We start from the raw sequence: 18,486 nt of genomic DNA on the forward strand, positions 1-18,486 counted from the left end.
GGAAATAAGATAGTCTTAGCCCCTATACTAGCATTGAAAATGCTAAGCACCTGCGTTATACAGTCTAAAAGCCTGACCCTTGACTCCTGCTATGGTTGGAATATGGTTTGTCCTCAACAAACCTCAATGTGGTGGTGTTGGTAGGGGATGCCTTTAAGAGATGATTAGGTAGTTAAGACGCAGTAATGTCTTTCTCTCTTGAGACCGGGTTAGTACTTGTGCGAATGGATTAGTTCCCTCTAGAGCAGGCTGTTATAAAGCAAGGTTGCCTCTTGTGAATTACCCTTTTTGCACAAGCTCTGTTCTCCTATTTCTCCACCATGTTTTGACAAAGCACAAGGCCCTGTCCAGAAGCTGCCAGATGCACTGCCCAGTCATGAACTTTCTGGCCTGGAGGACCGAGAGCTAAATAAACCTCTTTTCTTTACAAATTACCCAGTCTCGGGTGTTGTTGCAGCAACACCAAGCGGACTACGGTAACCCCATCCCTAAACCCCCATGGGGAAGGGGAAGCTGGGCTGCCTCTGGGTCAAGTTTGAGGTTGTGGTGAGCTATGATGATGCCACTGCACTCTGGCCTGGGCGACAAGACAGTGAGACCCTGTCTCAAAAAAAAAAAAAAGAAATAGTCCTTTGTTAGGCATGTGTCTTATCTCAGTTTATGGCTTGCCTTTGCACTTTTCCTTCTGGTATCTTTTGCTGTACTTAATTCGTTCATTTTATTATTGTTGAATTTACCAATCTTTTCTTTATAGTTAATGCTTTTTTTTTGAGACAAAGTCTGGCTCTGTTGCCTGGGCTAGAGTGCCGTGGTGTCAGCCTAGCTCACAGCAACCTCAAACTCCTGGGCTCAAGCGATCCTCCTGCATCAGCCTCCTGAGTAGCTGGGACTACAGGCATGCGCCACCATGCCCGGCTAATTTTTTCCATATATATATAATTTTAGTTGTCCAGATCATTTCTTTCTATTTTTTAGTAGAGACGGGGTCTCACTGTTGCTCAGGCTGGTCTTGAACTCCTGACCTTGAGCGATCCTCCCGCCTCGGCCTCCCAGAGTGCTAGGATTACAGGCGTGAGCCACCTCGCCCAGCCTAGTTAATGCTTTTTATATCTTAAGAAACTTTTGTTTTTTTAGAAGTCATAAGGATATGTGTCGGTTTTCTTCTAAAATTTCAATGTTTTCCTTTATCTTTAGGTTTTTAATTAAGTTGGAAATTCTTTTTATGTTTAGCATAAGGTGGGAATCAAATTTACTTTCTTCGTTATGGAAGGAATTGTCCCTTCCATAAATTGTCACCATTTATGGAATAATTTATCCTTTCCTCAGCGATATATCATATACCAAGTGCGCATGTATATGCAACAGTCTCTGGGATTTCTCTTTCATTCCGTTGTTGGAGCTGTCTGTCCTGATACCAGTGCTATGCTGTCTCTATTACCATAGCTTTGTAATAAGCCTTGATATCTGGAGGGACAAGTCTTCTTCCATTTGTTCTTCAAAAATTTGTCTACTCCTGGACCTTTGTGTTCTGTCAATACATTTTAGATAAAGTGATCTATTTTCTTGAAAGACCCTGACAAGAGTTTGGTTAGAATTACATTTATAGATCAATTTGGGGAGAACTGATATCTATGAATATTGTCTCTTTGAATCTACAAATACAGCATATCTCTGCATTTATTAGGCCTTTTTAAAAGTCTTGGAACAAAGTTTTCAAGTTTGCTTCTGAAGGGCCTTGTTCAGCTTATTTTGGGCTTAGTCCTACGTGCCGTACATTTTTGATACTCTAGTATATTTTTTTAAAATTACATTTTCTAATTGTTTCTCATGTTTAAAAATGCAATTTAGTCTTTATTGTATATTGATCTTGTTTTCAGCAACCTCCCTAAACTTTCTTATTAATTTGAATAACTTATCTATAGAATTTAAAAAGTTTTTAACCAGATAGGAACTCCTGCTGAAAAGAATGACAGTTCTATTCTTTCTTTCCGATCCATGTCTTTTATCTCTGTTCCTTGTCCTGCTCCACTTCCTGGAGCCTCCTGTGCAGTGCTGTGCAGTCGCTGTGCATGGGCGATACTTGTCTTGATCCTCATTTCTAAAGGAAATATTTCTAATGTTTTACCATAAAAAAAGATGTTTATTACAGGTTTGGTGACGATGTCAGGAAAAATAAATTCCTTCCTATGATGAGGTTTTCTTTGATCATTAATGGATATTGCATTTTATCAGATTTTTTCCTGCATCTTTTGAGATGTTGGATTGTTCTTTTAATCTATTAATGTGAAACATTTAGGGCCACCTTTGCATTCTGGGAATAAATGACCTTGGTCCCAGATTATTGTTATTTCTTAATATAGAGCTGGCTTCAGTTTGCTAATCTTTTGTATATCGATGATTTTTGCATTTATGTTTATGAGAGAGGGATTGGCTTATAATTTTTTCTTTGCCCTATTCTTTGTTAGTGTTCATATTAAGTATATACCATTTCATAAAATGAGTTAGAGTTTCTTCTTTTTCTATTCTCTGCAAGTGTTTTTTTTATAACATTGTAATCATCTGTTCCTTAAAACTTTGTCAGAGTTCATCTACAGCGGTCCCCAACCTTTTCTGGCACCAGGGACTGACTGGTTTCATGGAAGATAATTTTCCACTGACCTTGTGGGGGTGACAGCGGGGTGGAGGTGGAGCCCAGGCATTGATGCACTGCTGGTCTTCGGGGGCTGGGGAACTGCAGATCTATAAAACCATTTAGGTCTGTTATTTTCTCTGTTTGAAGATTTTTTTGAATGAATGATTCTTTAATAGTCATAGGAGTCTTTGGGCCTTCTTTTCGTCTTAAATAAGCTTTGCTAAGTTGTAATTTTCTAGAAATTTATCCATTTAATCCAAGTTCTTAAGTTTATTGGCATAAAGTTATTTATAGTATTCTTTTATCCTTCGATCCTGCTAAATCTATAATTATGTCCTTTTTCATTCCTAATACTGTTTTCTCATTTTTTCTCTATTAATCTTGGCAGAAGTTTGTCTACCTTATTAGCATAGTTGTCTCTCAGTATCCGAGGGGGATTGGTTCCTGCACACACCCTTCCCCCCACTGTGGATACCAAAATACACGCTGCTCAAGTCCCTGGTGTAAAATGGCATAGTATTTGCACATCATCCCAATACTTTAAATCATCTCTAGATTACTTATAATACCTAATACAGTGTAAATGCTATGTGAGTGGCTGTTCTTTCTACTGTATTGTTTAGGGAATAATGATAAAGAAAAAGTCTGTACATGTTCAGTAGAGACGTAATTTTTTAAAAAGTATTTTCAATATTTGAAACACGGACTGGAGGGGGGACCAAGGGCAACATACGTAACCTAAACATCTGTACCCCCATAATATGCTGAAATAAAAGAAAAAAAAAGTATTTTCAATTTGTGGGTGCTTGAATTCATGGATGCAGAACCCATAGATACAGAGTACTGACTGTATTTTCAAAGAGCTAATGCTACCTTTGTTTATCCTCTCTGTTTTTTGTTTTAGTTAATTAGTTTCTGCTTTTATTATTACTCTCTCCCTCCTCTGTCCTTATTTTTTTCCCCTGGTTTCTTAAGGTGGACACTTGGCTAATTAACCTTCAGTCATATTTAACATGTGCATTTAAATTTTAATACAATAAATATTAAATTACACAAGGTAATGCTTTAGCTTTGTTGTATGATTTTAATACAAAATATTTTTAAGGTTGCTAATTTCCATTGTAATTTCTTCCTTGACTAAGGACTTGTTTAGAACGTAGTTTAAAATTTTAAACTTTTGCAGGGAGTTATTTATGTTTTTGTTATTGATATCTAATTAATTGGTCTATCTGGCATTTATTCTTTACAGTTTGTTAATATTTATTTTATGGCCTCTTGTGTCATCAGTATTTCCGAAACATTCCATGTGTACTTGAGTAGATTGTCTATTTTCTAATTGTTGGGTCTGGAGTTTCATACTAATCTGTCAGCCTTTTAATTGTATTGTTTAGATCTTTGATATATAACTAATTTTTTTGACCTAGAAAAAATAGAGAGGTGTCAGTCTTCTACTAGGATGATGGATATATCATTTTCCCCTTAGTTTTATCCATTTTTGCTCTCATTTTGAGAATATTTTATTAGTTGCATAAAACCCTACAGTTATTATATCTTCCTAATGAACTATTCCTTTCTTCGTCATTTGTTATCCTCTCAATCTTCACATGCTTCCTGTTTTAAAATTTTTTTCTGGTAATTTTGCAACCCCACCTACATTACTAATCCCAAATATAGGCAATTGATTTTTGAGAGAACCTGACATTTTTTGTGTAGTTTCGTCCATTAGCTGCTACACCAAAATGTTTGCTGCTCTAGTTATCTTTCTCACTAATTACTTATAAAACAATGAATAATAGAAATTAGTGCTTATTATTTTATATATTTTCTTCTTATTTAATCCTGTCTAGTGATCTGTGAAGTAGATGCATAGTGGTCCACATTGTATAGACACTGAGACTTAGGTTAAGTTCTTTGCCAAAGATCACACAATAGTAACACGGGGGATCAGTAGATCTATTAGTTTCACATCAGAATTTCCTTAAAGTTCTGTCAGCGTTGATCAATGTCAGTGTTATGACATTGTATTTTCCTTTTGCAGTCTTTTCGAGATAATTCCTTAATATATTAGGAAATGGCCTATACTTCTGACAGTGAAATAACACATCCATATCCATTTTTGTGTTATTTTTAGAACAGTAAAATTCTAGTGCAAAAGTAGCTTTAAAACTGTTCAGTCCTGCGTCATTATAAGATTTAATTTGTTGCCTTAGTTTGTGAAAGTCAGCCCAAGGCTAAAATTGCTTAAGTTCTATTTCCAAGGAGACATACAGACATGTAATAAATCTTCTGTCGTTCTGTTTCAGGAGATGTGAATAAGGATAGAAGGTAAACATTACAGTACAATTAAAATTAGATTAGCTTTGGCAGGTGTAAGTTGTTTTTGAACTTTCCTTCTTTTCAGCTTTAATGCTTTTCAATTATGTCTAGACAAGAGTATTGAACAGGGAGGTAGAGACGGATCTTACCCCACCACCAGGTGCAGGTGACCTTAGACTAGTCAATGAATTTGTCTGAGATTTTTCTGCTCCTTTATATTAAAAAAATTAAGTATTTAGAAATTAAAAATTAATTATGCCCCATACCTACCTCAAAAATTTTAGTCAAATTTAATAATGTATGCAAACTGTAAAACATGATATTACGGGAATTTTTTTTTTTTTTTTTTTTTTTTTAAGAGACAGAGTCTCACTCTTTCACCCAGGCCGGAGTGCAGTGGTTTAATCAGAGCTCACTGCAGCCTCCAGCTGCTGGGCTCAAGAAATCCTCCTGCCCCAGCCTCCTGAGTAGCTGGGACTACAGGCACACACCACCATGCCCAGCTAACTTTTTAATTTTTTGTAGAGACAGGTTCTCACTTTGTTGCCCAGGCTGGTCTTGAACTCCTGGGCTCGAGCAACCCTCCCGCCTTAGCCTTCGGAAGTGCTGGGATTACTGGTGTGAGCCACTGCACCCAGCTGGAGTATTTTTAGAAAAAACGGAATTTAGATCTCTATCACACATTAAAATGTTTAATGTTGAGCCCTATAAAACTCAAAGGCATCTGACCTCTATTTCTTTGAGCCATTGGTGGGTCTGTGATCACATATAAGCATTTATAAAGGTTCTTTTATCTCAGATCATCTTATTTAGTCTGTTAGAAAACGCCACTCAAAATCGAGTAAGTGAAAAGCAGTATTTCCCATGGATGTAGGCCTGATATTTTGGCTCTTAAGGCCTAGACAACATTTCATTATATTGATTATGTGCCATGTGGATTCCTGGTTATATCAAAACAGGTTAGTTGAGACATGCTGCGATCCGGTTGTTTTTCCATCGTAGGCACGTGCGGAGATTTAGTGCCATGACACACAGCTTGGGGCGGGCGTGGTCAGCTGGGAAATCAGAGCTGCTGACTCTCAGCCTGGGCAGCTCGGTGCTTGGCTTTATCCTCTGAAGTATTTTCTTGTTTTGGATGACCACGTCCCAACAAGTTTTCTGTCATCAGACTCAGCATGTTCCCAGAGGACATCGATGATAGTTCTTTGCTTCAAGAGGAATTGAATCATTACCATAACAAGGATTTGTACAAGAGAATATCTTAACTTTTAATATTTATGTAGCTTCTACCGTAATATTAATAAATTTTCCCAATAGTCATAGATAAGACTAGGTACTTTATCACAGGGACTTGGCTTTATAACAATTTGTTGCTGAACTTTTAACATAACATTATTTAAATTGTACTAGTAAGATTGTGAAATGAGAGAAAATGTCTGGCAAGTTTATGAGGTTACGTGCTTACAAGTTAAGCTCATGGCAAAATATTCAGAGAATTCAAGTGATACCAAGTTTGCTAAAGCATTTGTATTTTTTGACGTTATTTCTAGAATCTTCCCAAAGTGTTATGCTGTCTTATTATAATAGAACAGCTATTATTATTTTAATGGTGTTTTATTCTGGGTATGGTCAGTAAACACTGCACTTTTTGCTTATCCCAAGAATATAGTCAACGAGTTCCTCCCTTTGGTTAGGCACTATAGCATAGGCTGTGGACAGTGTTTGGCTCGTATGAAGCACGCTGTAAGTTAGTTGTTAATAGGGTGACAATATGATCTATTGTCCCAGCCAAAATACTTTTAAGCAGGAAGGGGGTGCTGATCGTACCAAGACAGCAGTCTTAACCTAGGACTGTCATGCCCACCTGCATGTGTGGTCACCCCAACTATGACAACATTTGGCAAGTCAGACATGCTGGATGCAAGGACCTGAATTTCTTCCACTTAGTTAATATGTGTCACAAGTTGACTGGCTAATTTTTACCCCATTGCATCTTCATACTGATTTTGTTGCGCAGGTATTCTTATCCTTATTTTACAAATGAGAAAACAGGATACCATGAGACTTCCTTGAAGTCACAAAGCAAATGAGTAGCAACAGAAAACACCAGACGCCTAACCCTCAGACCCACTCCTCTGTTTTCAAACAGTGCTACCTCCTTAAAGAGAGTTTTTCTGCTTGTGAAGTTGGAAAGATTTAATTTTGCTCATGTTGTTTTTCAAGTCATTGTGACGATTATGTTTTTCTACATCAGGGCATCTCAAACTTTACCATGCATGAAATCACCTGGGCGACTGGTTAAGATTCTGATCTAGGGAATGGGAGGTGGGTCCAAGATTTTGTATTTCCCAGAAGCTCCCAGACGATGCTTGTGCTGCTGGTCTCTACTTGCTTTGGGCTTCGTGTAGTTGGGTAATTATCATTCTTATAATTCATATTTAGACACAAAAATTGTAATTTTGAGCAAGAAACCAGACTTTACCTTCTTGACATAAGAAGGAGGTCAATTTTATAGTCTTTCATTTTCCCCTTTTGGCCATATTGTGTTCTGGCATTTAAAAAAAAATAATAAACGGGCACTAGGAGTTAGCTCTGTACTCTGTACTCTGCCTGATTACTCCCCGACCATAAGGAAAAACAGATGATGTGCTCTCTTTCGTGCGCTCAGTCCACTTGCATCAGTTAGAAATGGCCGCTCTGAGGAAGGCAGTACACCTGGCCGGGGAAGAGGGCATGGCGGGAGGCCCTGCAGCAGTTAGCAGAACATCCGGGGCTCTGTGCTGGCCTGGGAGAGGCAGTGCGGAGGGGGAACGGAGAAGAGCCAAAAAGGAGCTTTCTAAAGAAAGTGGGTAAGCTGAAAGATCAGTGAGAATGATACAGCTGTATTTATGCCTTTATTTTTCTAAGAAGTGTTTTTAGAAGAATTTTTTCTTTTATTACTGAAAGTTTACCAAATCATTTCCCAACTAGTGTCCCGTGTATTAAATCATCTGATTAGAAAAGATGTACAGGATAGGGAGACAGGTGTGTAGCAGTTAAATGGGTTTGTATACTCCAGAAGGGAAGAGTATTCATAACTTAATGTGCTAATTTGAGGTGGGAGTCCCCAGGAAAGGTGTTTACCTGGGTGAATCTCCTGGGCAGACCTGACCTGCTTGATTGCTGCATCGTCTACCACGAGGCAGGGCCTCTGTCCCGCAACACAGGCACAGGAGGCCAGCAGCAGCACGTGAAGGCCAAGTAACTTCACTTAACTGCTTTCTGCAAGTACAAAATTACAAGTGTATGACGAGGTTCTCATACTTAATTTAGCTACTTAACCCAGCTTTTAACGACACATCTTAAAGCTCTTCAGAAGAGATGTACAATATACTATTGGTGGAACATTTTGAAAAGTATGAAAAGTTATTTTTTTTCCTGTTTTCTTTTTTTTTTTTAAATGAGAAGTGGAAAATTCACTCTGTATCTCAGACAAAATATATACCACATAGAGATTTGTGGTTCTCTATCTAAAACTGGGATTAGATGTTTTAGAATTTAGAATTTCCTAGATTTTTAGAAAATTAAAATGATTTATATTGTCGAAAGACAAAATTACAAAACTTTATAATAGTTATAGATCTAAGTGGCTTTTGTCTGCATTCACAAATAGGGCAGCTTCCATTCTACAAAATAGAGTGAGGGCTCCCATGGGCAACAGCAGAACAGGGGGTTTCATAAGTGGGAAAAGGGAACAGAACAATAGAAAATAGAAGCTGATTGGTTAATGTCAGATTACTCCTGGTTGCTTTTCTCTAAGGGTTAAAGCAGAGGGGACTTCCTTATTACACTGACTCAGGTAGACTGGAATCTCTTATTTTCAGGAAAAACTGTTCTGTTTTGGAATCTATCTGTTTCTCTAAAGCTTCAGTTTAATTATGTGGCATTTAGCATGAGCGACTCCATTTTGGTTTGGTTTTGTCTGTGCAGGAGCTCAGTCCAAAACAATGGCCTCCCATAATTTTTGTTTAACAATATACTATAGATATTGAATTTTAAAAAAAAAGCAAACAAATCTAGTGGGTTCTGGCAGAGCATCCTATAGTCAATTGCATTCATATTTCTACATATTCACAAAGTGGGATAAATGTTTTTAAAAGACAAATACTTTACAACCTCACATTTATCCAGGTCAGGTTTTGCCATTTAATATGCTTTTCAGTCAAATTTATGAAAAGCTTTCAGTCTTGAGACCTGTCTGGATTATGGAATTCCAGATAAGGGATCTAGAATTGAAGCAATTAGAATAAGACACATCATTGAGTTTCCCTCTCTGCTGTTAAATTAAGTTTGGCCTAAAGCTGCCTCCTTACATATTTTAAGTTTGGCCCAAAGACTTCTCCATACATAGTGAACTGTATCCTAGGTGGTTGTGTAAACAGACCGTAACCTACTCTCACACCAAATCAGAGTTTCAGCCAGTCACAGGGGGCCAACTGTTCAAAATGGGTTCCAATGAGACAAACACTGAGCTGTAAGCAGTCCAGCTGTTTCTGTACCTCACTTCCCTTTCCTTTACGTCACTTTCCTTTTTCTGTCCATAAATATTACCCGACCACGTGGCAGCCCCAGAGTCACTCGGTACCTATTCTGGTTTGGGGGGGTGCTGACCGGATTCATGAATCATTCTTTGCTCAATTAAACTCTGTTAAATTTAATTTGTGTAAAGTTTTTCTTTTAATACTGCTTAGCCCACTGGAAAACCCAGAGCTAAATTTATGGCCCAGCTGTGAAAATTGTATGGAATTACAGGACACATATTTTTATGTGCCTGACCTCATTTTATTTTCCTACTTTCATTTTTTCTTATCTCTGACTTCCGCATCTTTTAACTATATGCTAATTGCATATTAAATACATAATTATATTCCCTGAGTTTTTTATTACCACTACTGATCCTTTCTGGAGGGGAACTTGGAGTATCAATAAAACAAATTTTGCACGGGGGTACTTTTGCCACCAAGTGGCAGCACACCTTGATTGCAGGATAGAATTTTGAATACTTAAATGTTGAAAACGAATCCATAAGCCTAAAGTTGCACAACTGCAACATACATCACAAACTCTTCACCTCCCTGTGATACAGGTGTCAGAATCGTAATCCTTTTTAGGACAGAGGATAATGTTTTGTCCTGTCTGACTCAGGGCTGGCCTAGTCCCTATGGAACCTCCTGGCAGCTCTTCCACCTATTCTGACTGAGCCAGTCCCTTCCCCTGTCGCCTGTACTTCCCTTCCTGCCTTTACAGGAGCCCACACAAAGCCCCCTTGTCTCTTCTCTTTTCTGCATCTTTAGTTTTTGTCCCCTCTGTGGGTCTTTCCCATAAGCAGTTTTTCCCTAAAGCTGCTTGAGCATTTCCTAACCTTAAACAAAAATTTCACCCCTCCTTCCCACTGCTGCTACTGCCTCTGTCCCTGACCCCAGCTCCTCAGTCCACTTCCAGAAGCAGGTGAGGGCTGTCCATGCTGACATCTGTCTGTCACCTCCCACTCAGCTCCAGCCTGCTCAGGCCTTACTCTTATGCCAGCTCTTGCTTGGGGGCCTCCCTAATCCACTGGGCTTTCCTAATCCACTCCTGCCTTCCTCCTCTCTCGTATCTTCACTGCGGCCAAAGGGATCCTTCTAGAACACAAATCTGACTATGAGACATCCTTGCTTAAAGCTGCCCAATGGCTCCCTGCAGAGGTGGCGTGGCTCGGAGGAGCCTCCTCCTTCCCTGCCCTCCGCCCCTTCCCTCCACCCTTTGCACGGGCAGTTTCCTCTGCATGAAATGCTTCTTCTCCCCCCGACCCGCCCTCTCCTGTCTAGTTAACGGCTGCTCATTGTGCAAATCTCACTTCTACGTTCCTTCCCCCAGTGAAGCCTTCCAAGTCGCAGCTCTCGTGCCACCCTACGCGCCTTTCCTTCCCAGCACTCGCTACAGGTAGAAACTCTGGAATCGGCGCCTACGTGGAGAATGCCGGCTGGGAAGCTCTTGGGGACAGGCGTCCTGTCTGTCCTTCACCACTGGTGTCCCTCGTGCCTAATGCTCGGTGCTCACTCACAGGAGTCTTGTGTTTGTTAGTTAAACAAGAAAATGTCATCCTTCCATATAGACTTTTTTTGTGAAAGTAAAACTGTTAAAACTAGCATGAATCCTGTCAACACAAGATAAAATACAAAGCAAAGCTTAAAGAAACCTGAACATTTTGACACATGCTATTGGAAGATATGACTTAACCGAATCTGGACTTTTAAAAATCCTGTTTGAGGCCGGGCGCGGTGGCTCACGCCTGTAATCCTAGCTCTCTGGGAGGCCGAGGTGGGCGGATTGTTTGAGCTCAGGAGTTCGAGACCAGCCTGAGCAAGAGCGAGACCCCGTCTCTACTAAAATTAGAAAGAAATTAATTGGACAACTAAAAATATATAGAAAAAATTAGCCGGGCATGGTGGCGCATGCCTGTAGTCCCAGCTACGCGGGAGGCTGAGGCAGGAGGATCACATGAGCCCAGGAGTTTGAGGTTGCTGTGAGCTAGGCTAATGCCACAGCACTCTAGCCCGGGCAACACGTGAGACTCTGTCTCAAAAAAAAAAAAAAAAATCCTGTTTGAGGAAATTTTTCTTTCATACAAGGTGGGTGGGTGCCCCTGATGTCAGAAAGCCTCAGGCCTTTGAGCCTCTTCTGCCTGGCTCGCAGTTTTGTTTTGTTTGTTTGGTTTGGTTTTTGTTAATATTGTTGTTTTAAATAGCCAAATGGAAACAGGAAAGAAAAGCTGCGGGTTTGTTGTCTGAGCAGTTATCAAGCACTGCTATAGTCTTTCACTTGAGGCCTTTTCCTGACGGTTACTGTGTATTCATCCATCCTTAGCAAATCCTTACGGGGTGTCTGCCCCGCCCGCCAGGCCAGGCGCTATTTTAGGCGCTGGGGGTGTTCATGACAGTGGCTCAGTTCCCTTTCCAGCAGACAGGCCATGTTCTTATTCACAGGTGGTTAATTTATGTCACTGTACCACTGAGTAACCTGCCATTGGTCTTTATATAATGTGTTTCTCTTTAGAGAGGCTTTTAGCTTAATTAGATTGTAAGTAGAGTTGTATAAAGTGGTAGCTTTCTTCAATAAACATCAGTATTAATGATTTTAAAGTAGAGTACAATTGAGCAAAGTACTTTCAACTACACTATTAGTTTATTTTTAAGAGGATCTGTATATTATAGGATTAGGCCTAATTAGTCTCACAGAGAAAGCCTTAAATTATATAGGGACATTAAACTGACTGTCCAAGCTCTGCAATTCTTTGAGGTTGGAAAATGAAAGCATCTGCAGTTCGTGAGCATGCCTACTCTTTAGGATGTCAGTTCAGTTTTAATACTGCCTGGCATCATGAATTATAATTTATTTTTTGACATTTTAATCTTTTAGTCCTATCATCAGTTACATGCACTTACAAATCAAGAGAGTACTTGAACAGGCACTCATCGGTAACAAAGGAACAGAACAATTATTCCCCTTAAGGTTTTAAATAGATTTTTAAAGATCAGTGCCAATATCTTAGTTGTATATAATCCTGTAATTTCCTGTATAGACCCTTATTTTTGACAATTAGTGCTTTTTGACATTAAATGAAATATCTTCATTCATGTTCTTATCAACTAAAATATTGAAAAGTTATTTTAAAATTATAATGAAATTCTATTGTTCTTGTTTCTCTTTGATGTTATTTTTAAATTTTCTGACTCATAAGTATACATAGTACAATGGCTTATTAATATATACTCACATATATATTCTTTTCTTTTAATCAAGCCACTGCCAAAAAATATGGTGTCTCGTCTTTGTGAATCTAAAAAAGTTTGTGCTGCAGCTGATATGCAGCTTCAGGTATGTATGTATTAACACTTTTGTTATGAAGTTTTCCAGAGTCATTATCCCAAATAAATATATAACTTGAAATTCTTGCCAGTGATACCTATTTATTATAATAATTATGCTGCCAAAACATCTTTCATCTGAGTTCAAAGAACTTGACCAAAATAGACTCATTCAGCCTTCACACTGCCTTTATGTAGTAGATGTTAAATTAGATTATTTCCCATTTTTCGCTGGGAAAATCAAAGCTTAGAAAAGTTACATGACTTCTAAATCACACATTTCAGCGGCCAAGTTAGGGCTCAAACCCAATCACACATATATTTATGCATTTTGTGTCTTTTAAAAAAATTTGTGTTTTTAGATGGGACATTTAAATAGCAATTGCCATTAGTTTTAGATAATATTCAAAACCAATTTCCAAGGTTTCCAGATGAAGACTCGAAACATTTTGTGAACCATCTGGATACCAGGTCTGCATGATACCAGATGTTTAAATATTTGTAATTACTGAGATTGTTTATGGAATTCTTATTCTTCGTCAGATCTTGAGAGTTATATAAACATAGCCAAAACACTCATCTTTCATCTTAGGCAATATTCACTTTATAATGATCCAGTTACCTATTTAAGAATGTAACCACTAGTTAATTGCTTTATAGTTTTGTAAAATTCAGTCCCCAGAAAGTAATGAGTGAGCTCTGTTTTTGTTGTACCTTAAATATATATTTCAGGGAAGAAAATCCATTATGTAGACAAAACCATAAATTTACATTCGATTTACATCATTCGGTGTCTATTCATATCAACATAATTAAAAAAGGACTTATGAATTTTTTAATATTAACATTACTTGGCAAAAGTCTTTTGATTTGCTGGTATCTTTAGTAGAAGGCCTGCCTTTTAAAAGTCTGTGTTATGGCTTTCTTCTTGAATAGTTGTTCCAATGATTTTCTTTTCTTTCTTTTTTTTTTTTTTTTCTGAGACAAAGTCTCACTCTCTTGCCTGGGCTAGAGTGCCGTGGCGTCAGCCTAGCTCACAGCAACCTCAAACTCCTGGGCTCAAGCGATCCTCCTGCCTCAGCCTCCCAAGTAGCTGGGATTACAGGCATGCGCCACCATGCCCAGCTAATTTTTTCTATTTTTAGTTGTTTGGCCAATTTCTTTCTATTTTTAGTAGAGACGGGGTCTCGCTCTTGCTCAGGCTGGTCTCGAACTCCTGAGCTCAAGAAATCCGCCCGCCGTGGCCTCCCAGAGTGCTAGGATTACAGTTGTGAGCTACCGCACCTGGCCAATTTTCTTTTAAAATGGAAAAACCAGCCTTTGCCTCCTCACTCTCCAAAAAGAAATAACCCCCAGAGAAAGAGAGAGAGACAGAGAAAGAAATTCCTGCCAGAAGAGCCGCCGCCCGTGCCCACCTTTCATACTGCATTTGTGCAGTGGAGACAAATAGCGTAGAAAGGAAGTGAATTGTTTCAGCATTCTAAGGGGGTATAAGCAGTGTTTTAAGAATTGTGAATTTTTATTTTTATGATTTGTTTTCAAAATAGGCTCCTTACTTTGGAGGGGGGCTCTAAGGTTCTTGGTCCCAGTAATGCATGACTCCCTGGGTGGGAAAAAAGGCTCGTGGCTTTAGAATTGTTTAGTTTATCAGTGAATGAGCATGAAATGAATGCATATTTAATTTATTTTGCTCTGTTTTTATAATTCAGAAGAAGTCATTCTGTGTTTATATCTTTTGTAAAAGGCATAACTGAAGAAATGAAACTCTTGAATTCTGATTTGTTTATACACTGGGGCAAAAAACCCACCTTGGTGGTTTAAGAGTTTAAGAGTTTCAATTCCCAATAATTTACTCTGTTAGAATATAGATAAGACATGAATGAGTAATTTTGGCTTCTTGGTTATCCTTATGTATTGTTACTCATTATAGAATAGAGAATTGAAAGAGCTTATATTTAGTTATATGTTTAGATTACCAGTTAGAGGAAAGCAATATTTATATCTAGAGGATGTCTGTATTTTTCTAGGGAAGCTTTAAACTTAACTTTATAATTTAGAACCATAATTCTATATCTAGGTGAAGCCAGAAGCTAGAGGTCATTTAAATTTTTTCTTTTATCCAAACTAATCCTCGCTTCTTTCAAGCCAACAGCTGCACATTCTCTATAAATTCCATTTCTGAATCAGAAGGATACATATCAGAAGCATCACTGCATGTCAAAATTTTTCCTTTAAAATGAAGCATTTTCTACTTTCTTGCATCAGGTGAACTCTACACAATGTTAAGTCAAATGTTCGAGTCAATATTCAAAACAACATTGGAGTCAAATGTTGCAGTGAAACAGTGCTTTGTCTTTAGATTTTCTATGCAAAATTTAGTTTTCAATACTTTGTAAACAGCAGATTTCACATTCATACTTTCCTGAATGCTTTCTTCTCCTACTGTGTTTCAGTGGTCTATATCCTCTATTTAGAGAGGTGCATGATTCCTCTCCCCTGATCACCTAGTTGAGCCAGAATTGCCCCAATACCCCATATGTTTTCTTTGCGCTTCCTGACACCAGGTGTTGGGGTCTAGCTCCAAACTCGCCAGCAGCTGCATCAGAATTCTTTTTAACATCTGTACTCGCCAGATGCTGGATTGCGAATCCTCACCCTCACCCAACCTATTTAAATTTTCTTTCACCTTTTATGACGAAAGTAGGATTCTGACCATTTCATTTCTCTCATTTGAGATATATTAGGATTCCAGGAAGAAAGCAAACAGGACTTGTTAGATCCAGGGGGTCACAAGTTGTAACTCTTATTATTTTTTCATATTTCTAACTGCATATATATTGGCAAAGTTCCAGTTTTGTGGTCACAAATTTAATTTGCTCCATTGTACGTAAAGAGTACTTTATGGATATGGTTCAAAATTCTTTAATATCCTTAATCATGAAAAGGTTGAGAACATTGCTTTTAATCTTTAACATGATCTTAAATGTGGTATGAAATATGGCTCAAACCATCTAAGTTTATTTTTGTGAATGTTTTCAACTATGATTTATAACTGTTATTCTGGTGCACTTAGAGCGTCTTTGGTCTACCACATCTGAGCTGTGAGGATGGACTACCAAAACTAAATAGATGTTTTCATCCATCTAGGTCTTTTATGCCACTCTGGATCAAATCTACCATGGGAAGCATCCCCTGAGGAGGTCAACCACAGACATTCTCAAGGAAACACAAGAGAAATTTTATGGCTTACCCTATGTTCCAAACACTGTGAGTCCAGTGCTTTGATTCTGTTGTGTGCGGTTGAACGGTTCTGCGGTTGAACGGTTCTGCGGGTGTTGCCGTAGATTGTGATCACCTTCCCCTTGGACAACGGAAATCCTCACATTTACGTTGAGGCCTCCCGTGGGGCAAATGCTAGAAACTGCCTGGCTCGTTTAACGTCTCTCCAACCATCTACTTACATGTCCGCATTTTCCTTCCTGTCACAGTGTTTTTCTAGATTCGTAGGAAAGGGAGGATTAGAAAGACCACTGGAGTTAGTCTATGTTCTCCTTTTCAGTTATTTTTCTATAATGAGAAAAATAGTGGTATAAAATGAAAGTGATTATCAATCCTGAATCATTTTCATTGCAAAGAGAATTAACATTTATTGAGTGCCTTATATTGTACAGAGATTGTAGTAGTTTCTTCACATATTTTTACCTCATTTAGTACCCCATCAGAATAGAGAGCAGGAGTATTGTTACCATTTATTGAGTTCTAGGTGCCAGATTCTAATTGCTTCAGGAAAAGATCTGTGATTTAACTCTCAAAAAAAAACTTATAAATTAGGTAATAGCCCTATATCTGGGGCTTATATTGAGGCTCATACACATTATGTGTCTTGTCTAAGATCATTTAGGTAGTTAAGTGATTGTGTTGGGATTCAAAACCAACCTCAAGCTTTTTTCATTACTCCAAGGTTCCTGTAAGGAAGCTGGATGTGGCTGAAAAAGTATTGGCTGGTGCAATTAGCACCGCAACTGACTCTTATATTACCCAGGCCTCTCTCAGTTGCAAGTAATAGAAACCCACTCATATCGGCTTAAGCAGGAATTTATCGAGTGTCGTAGCTGAAAAGTGCAACCGATGTTCAGGTCAGTTGGATCTAGGTCTCCCACAATATTGTTAGAAATGTTTCTCTCTCTTTTCACTTCTCAGCAATGTTTTTCTCTATGTTCGTTCATTCTCGGGCAGGCTCCCCGGAGTGGGTAGTGTGATGACTACCAGTAGGTCCAGGTTTATGTCCTTCTAGCTTAGTCAGTCTAGGAGAAAGATAATTTGAAAGTGCTCTGTAAACTATAAAAGAGAGAATAAATGTCAAGTGGTTTTATTTGTTACAGCTTTGGATAGCAGAATATGTTGTGCTAAGAGATTAGGTTAATCAAAAAACTATAATTGTCCACTAAATCTTCAGGTCCTAACAGTCAAACATGCATGGGGATAGTTCATAGTTATCAGACAAGTAAAGTAACAGGGTATTTTATCTTCATAATGTGCCTTGTCATTTTTTGATTGTCTTAGAAGCTTAATCATCTGTTCCAGATATATAATGTTAGTCATGCTAACTACCTAGTTTTGATCTTATATATTTGTTCTAATGCTGTGTGCTGTACAGCTCTTGATTATCTGTACTAGTGAAAATTTGTAGTGGTAAGAACAACTATTCATTCATGGGATAAATAATAGTAACAATTGCCTAGATTTTACTAGCTTTTTCCAGTTTACAGAGCATTGCCTGATTCCCCTGCTTTTGGACTTATATGGTTTTGTGCTTATTTATATTCTTTTTTGCTTATTTTTCAAATGGATGTGAGTTAAACTCTATGTATTGTAGTTAAAACATGGGCAGTAAGTGGTAAAGTCACAAGACGACCAAAATTAGGAGGAAGTGGATGCTTTCCAAAGCTGCAAAACTTCAGATTGACTGAAGTGCTTGCCCTCTGCCTTTCTTTATTTTAAGTACCATAATAATATAGCTGTGCCTTTTTTAGAAGAGAACTCAAACTTTGTTACTATTCACATTTCTTCTATGTAATCATTTAATATACTAAGATGACGTAATAATGGCAACCAAATTCTGAATTAACATCCATACATCATTTTTAACTTAAAAGGAAGGATGATATTAAGCCCACTGTCCTTGTCCTACTTTCTTTTGAGGAAATATAGAGGTTTATCTTCCCACTGGGATTATTTCCCCCATTCATGTTCAGTAGCCATAGCTCTTTGTGAAAATTGTTTTCAGAGGTCTTTAGAAGCAGCATAGCTATATTTAGAGAAGAAAGGCACTATTTTGAGGCCTGCTCTTTTTTTTAATGTCTGAGAGTTTGTTTAGATTTACATAAATATCCTACTCTTCCTACTTAGAAACTTCTGCATTTTTTCATTTGTTTATCAATTCGTTTATTAAATTAAGCCTATAGCAAAACATTCCCATAAAAATAAAGAATAAGACCGAGATGCTCATTGGAATTCTTTAATGCAGCATTTATCAGGTTAGTAAGAGAAGGAAAACAAAAGATGTAAGCATTGGAAAGGAAGAAACAAAACTGTCATTATTCTGGTGATTGATTATCTATGGATAAAAATCAAAGGTAAAGGTAAGTTGTT

The 18,486-nt window shown here is 38.0% G+C and overlaps 1 protein-coding gene across 1 annotated transcript in view; it reads left to right on the forward strand.

Annotated features, from left to right (window-relative positions):
* The window catches only part of MIPEP (mitochondrial intermediate peptidase), a 156,178-nt gene that overhangs the window by 66,728 nt on the left and 70,964 nt on the right, over positions 1-18,486 (forward strand). The window contains exons 14-15 of the mRNA XM_012649873.1: positions 12,770-12,844; positions 15,982-16,101. Of these exons, the coding sequence (XP_012505327.1) occupies positions 12,770-12,844; positions 15,982-16,101 (195 nt within the window). The remainder of the gene's footprint in view (positions 1-12,769; positions 12,845-15,981; positions 16,102-18,486) is intronic.

This window comes from Propithecus coquereli, unplaced genomic scaffold (assembly GCF_000956105.1).
Source record: "Propithecus coquereli isolate 6110/MARCELLA unplaced genomic scaffold, Pcoq_1.0 Scaffold306, whole genome shotgun sequence".
NCBI classification, from domain to species: domain Eukaryota; kingdom Metazoa; phylum Chordata; class Mammalia; order Primates; family Indriidae; genus Propithecus; species Propithecus coquereli.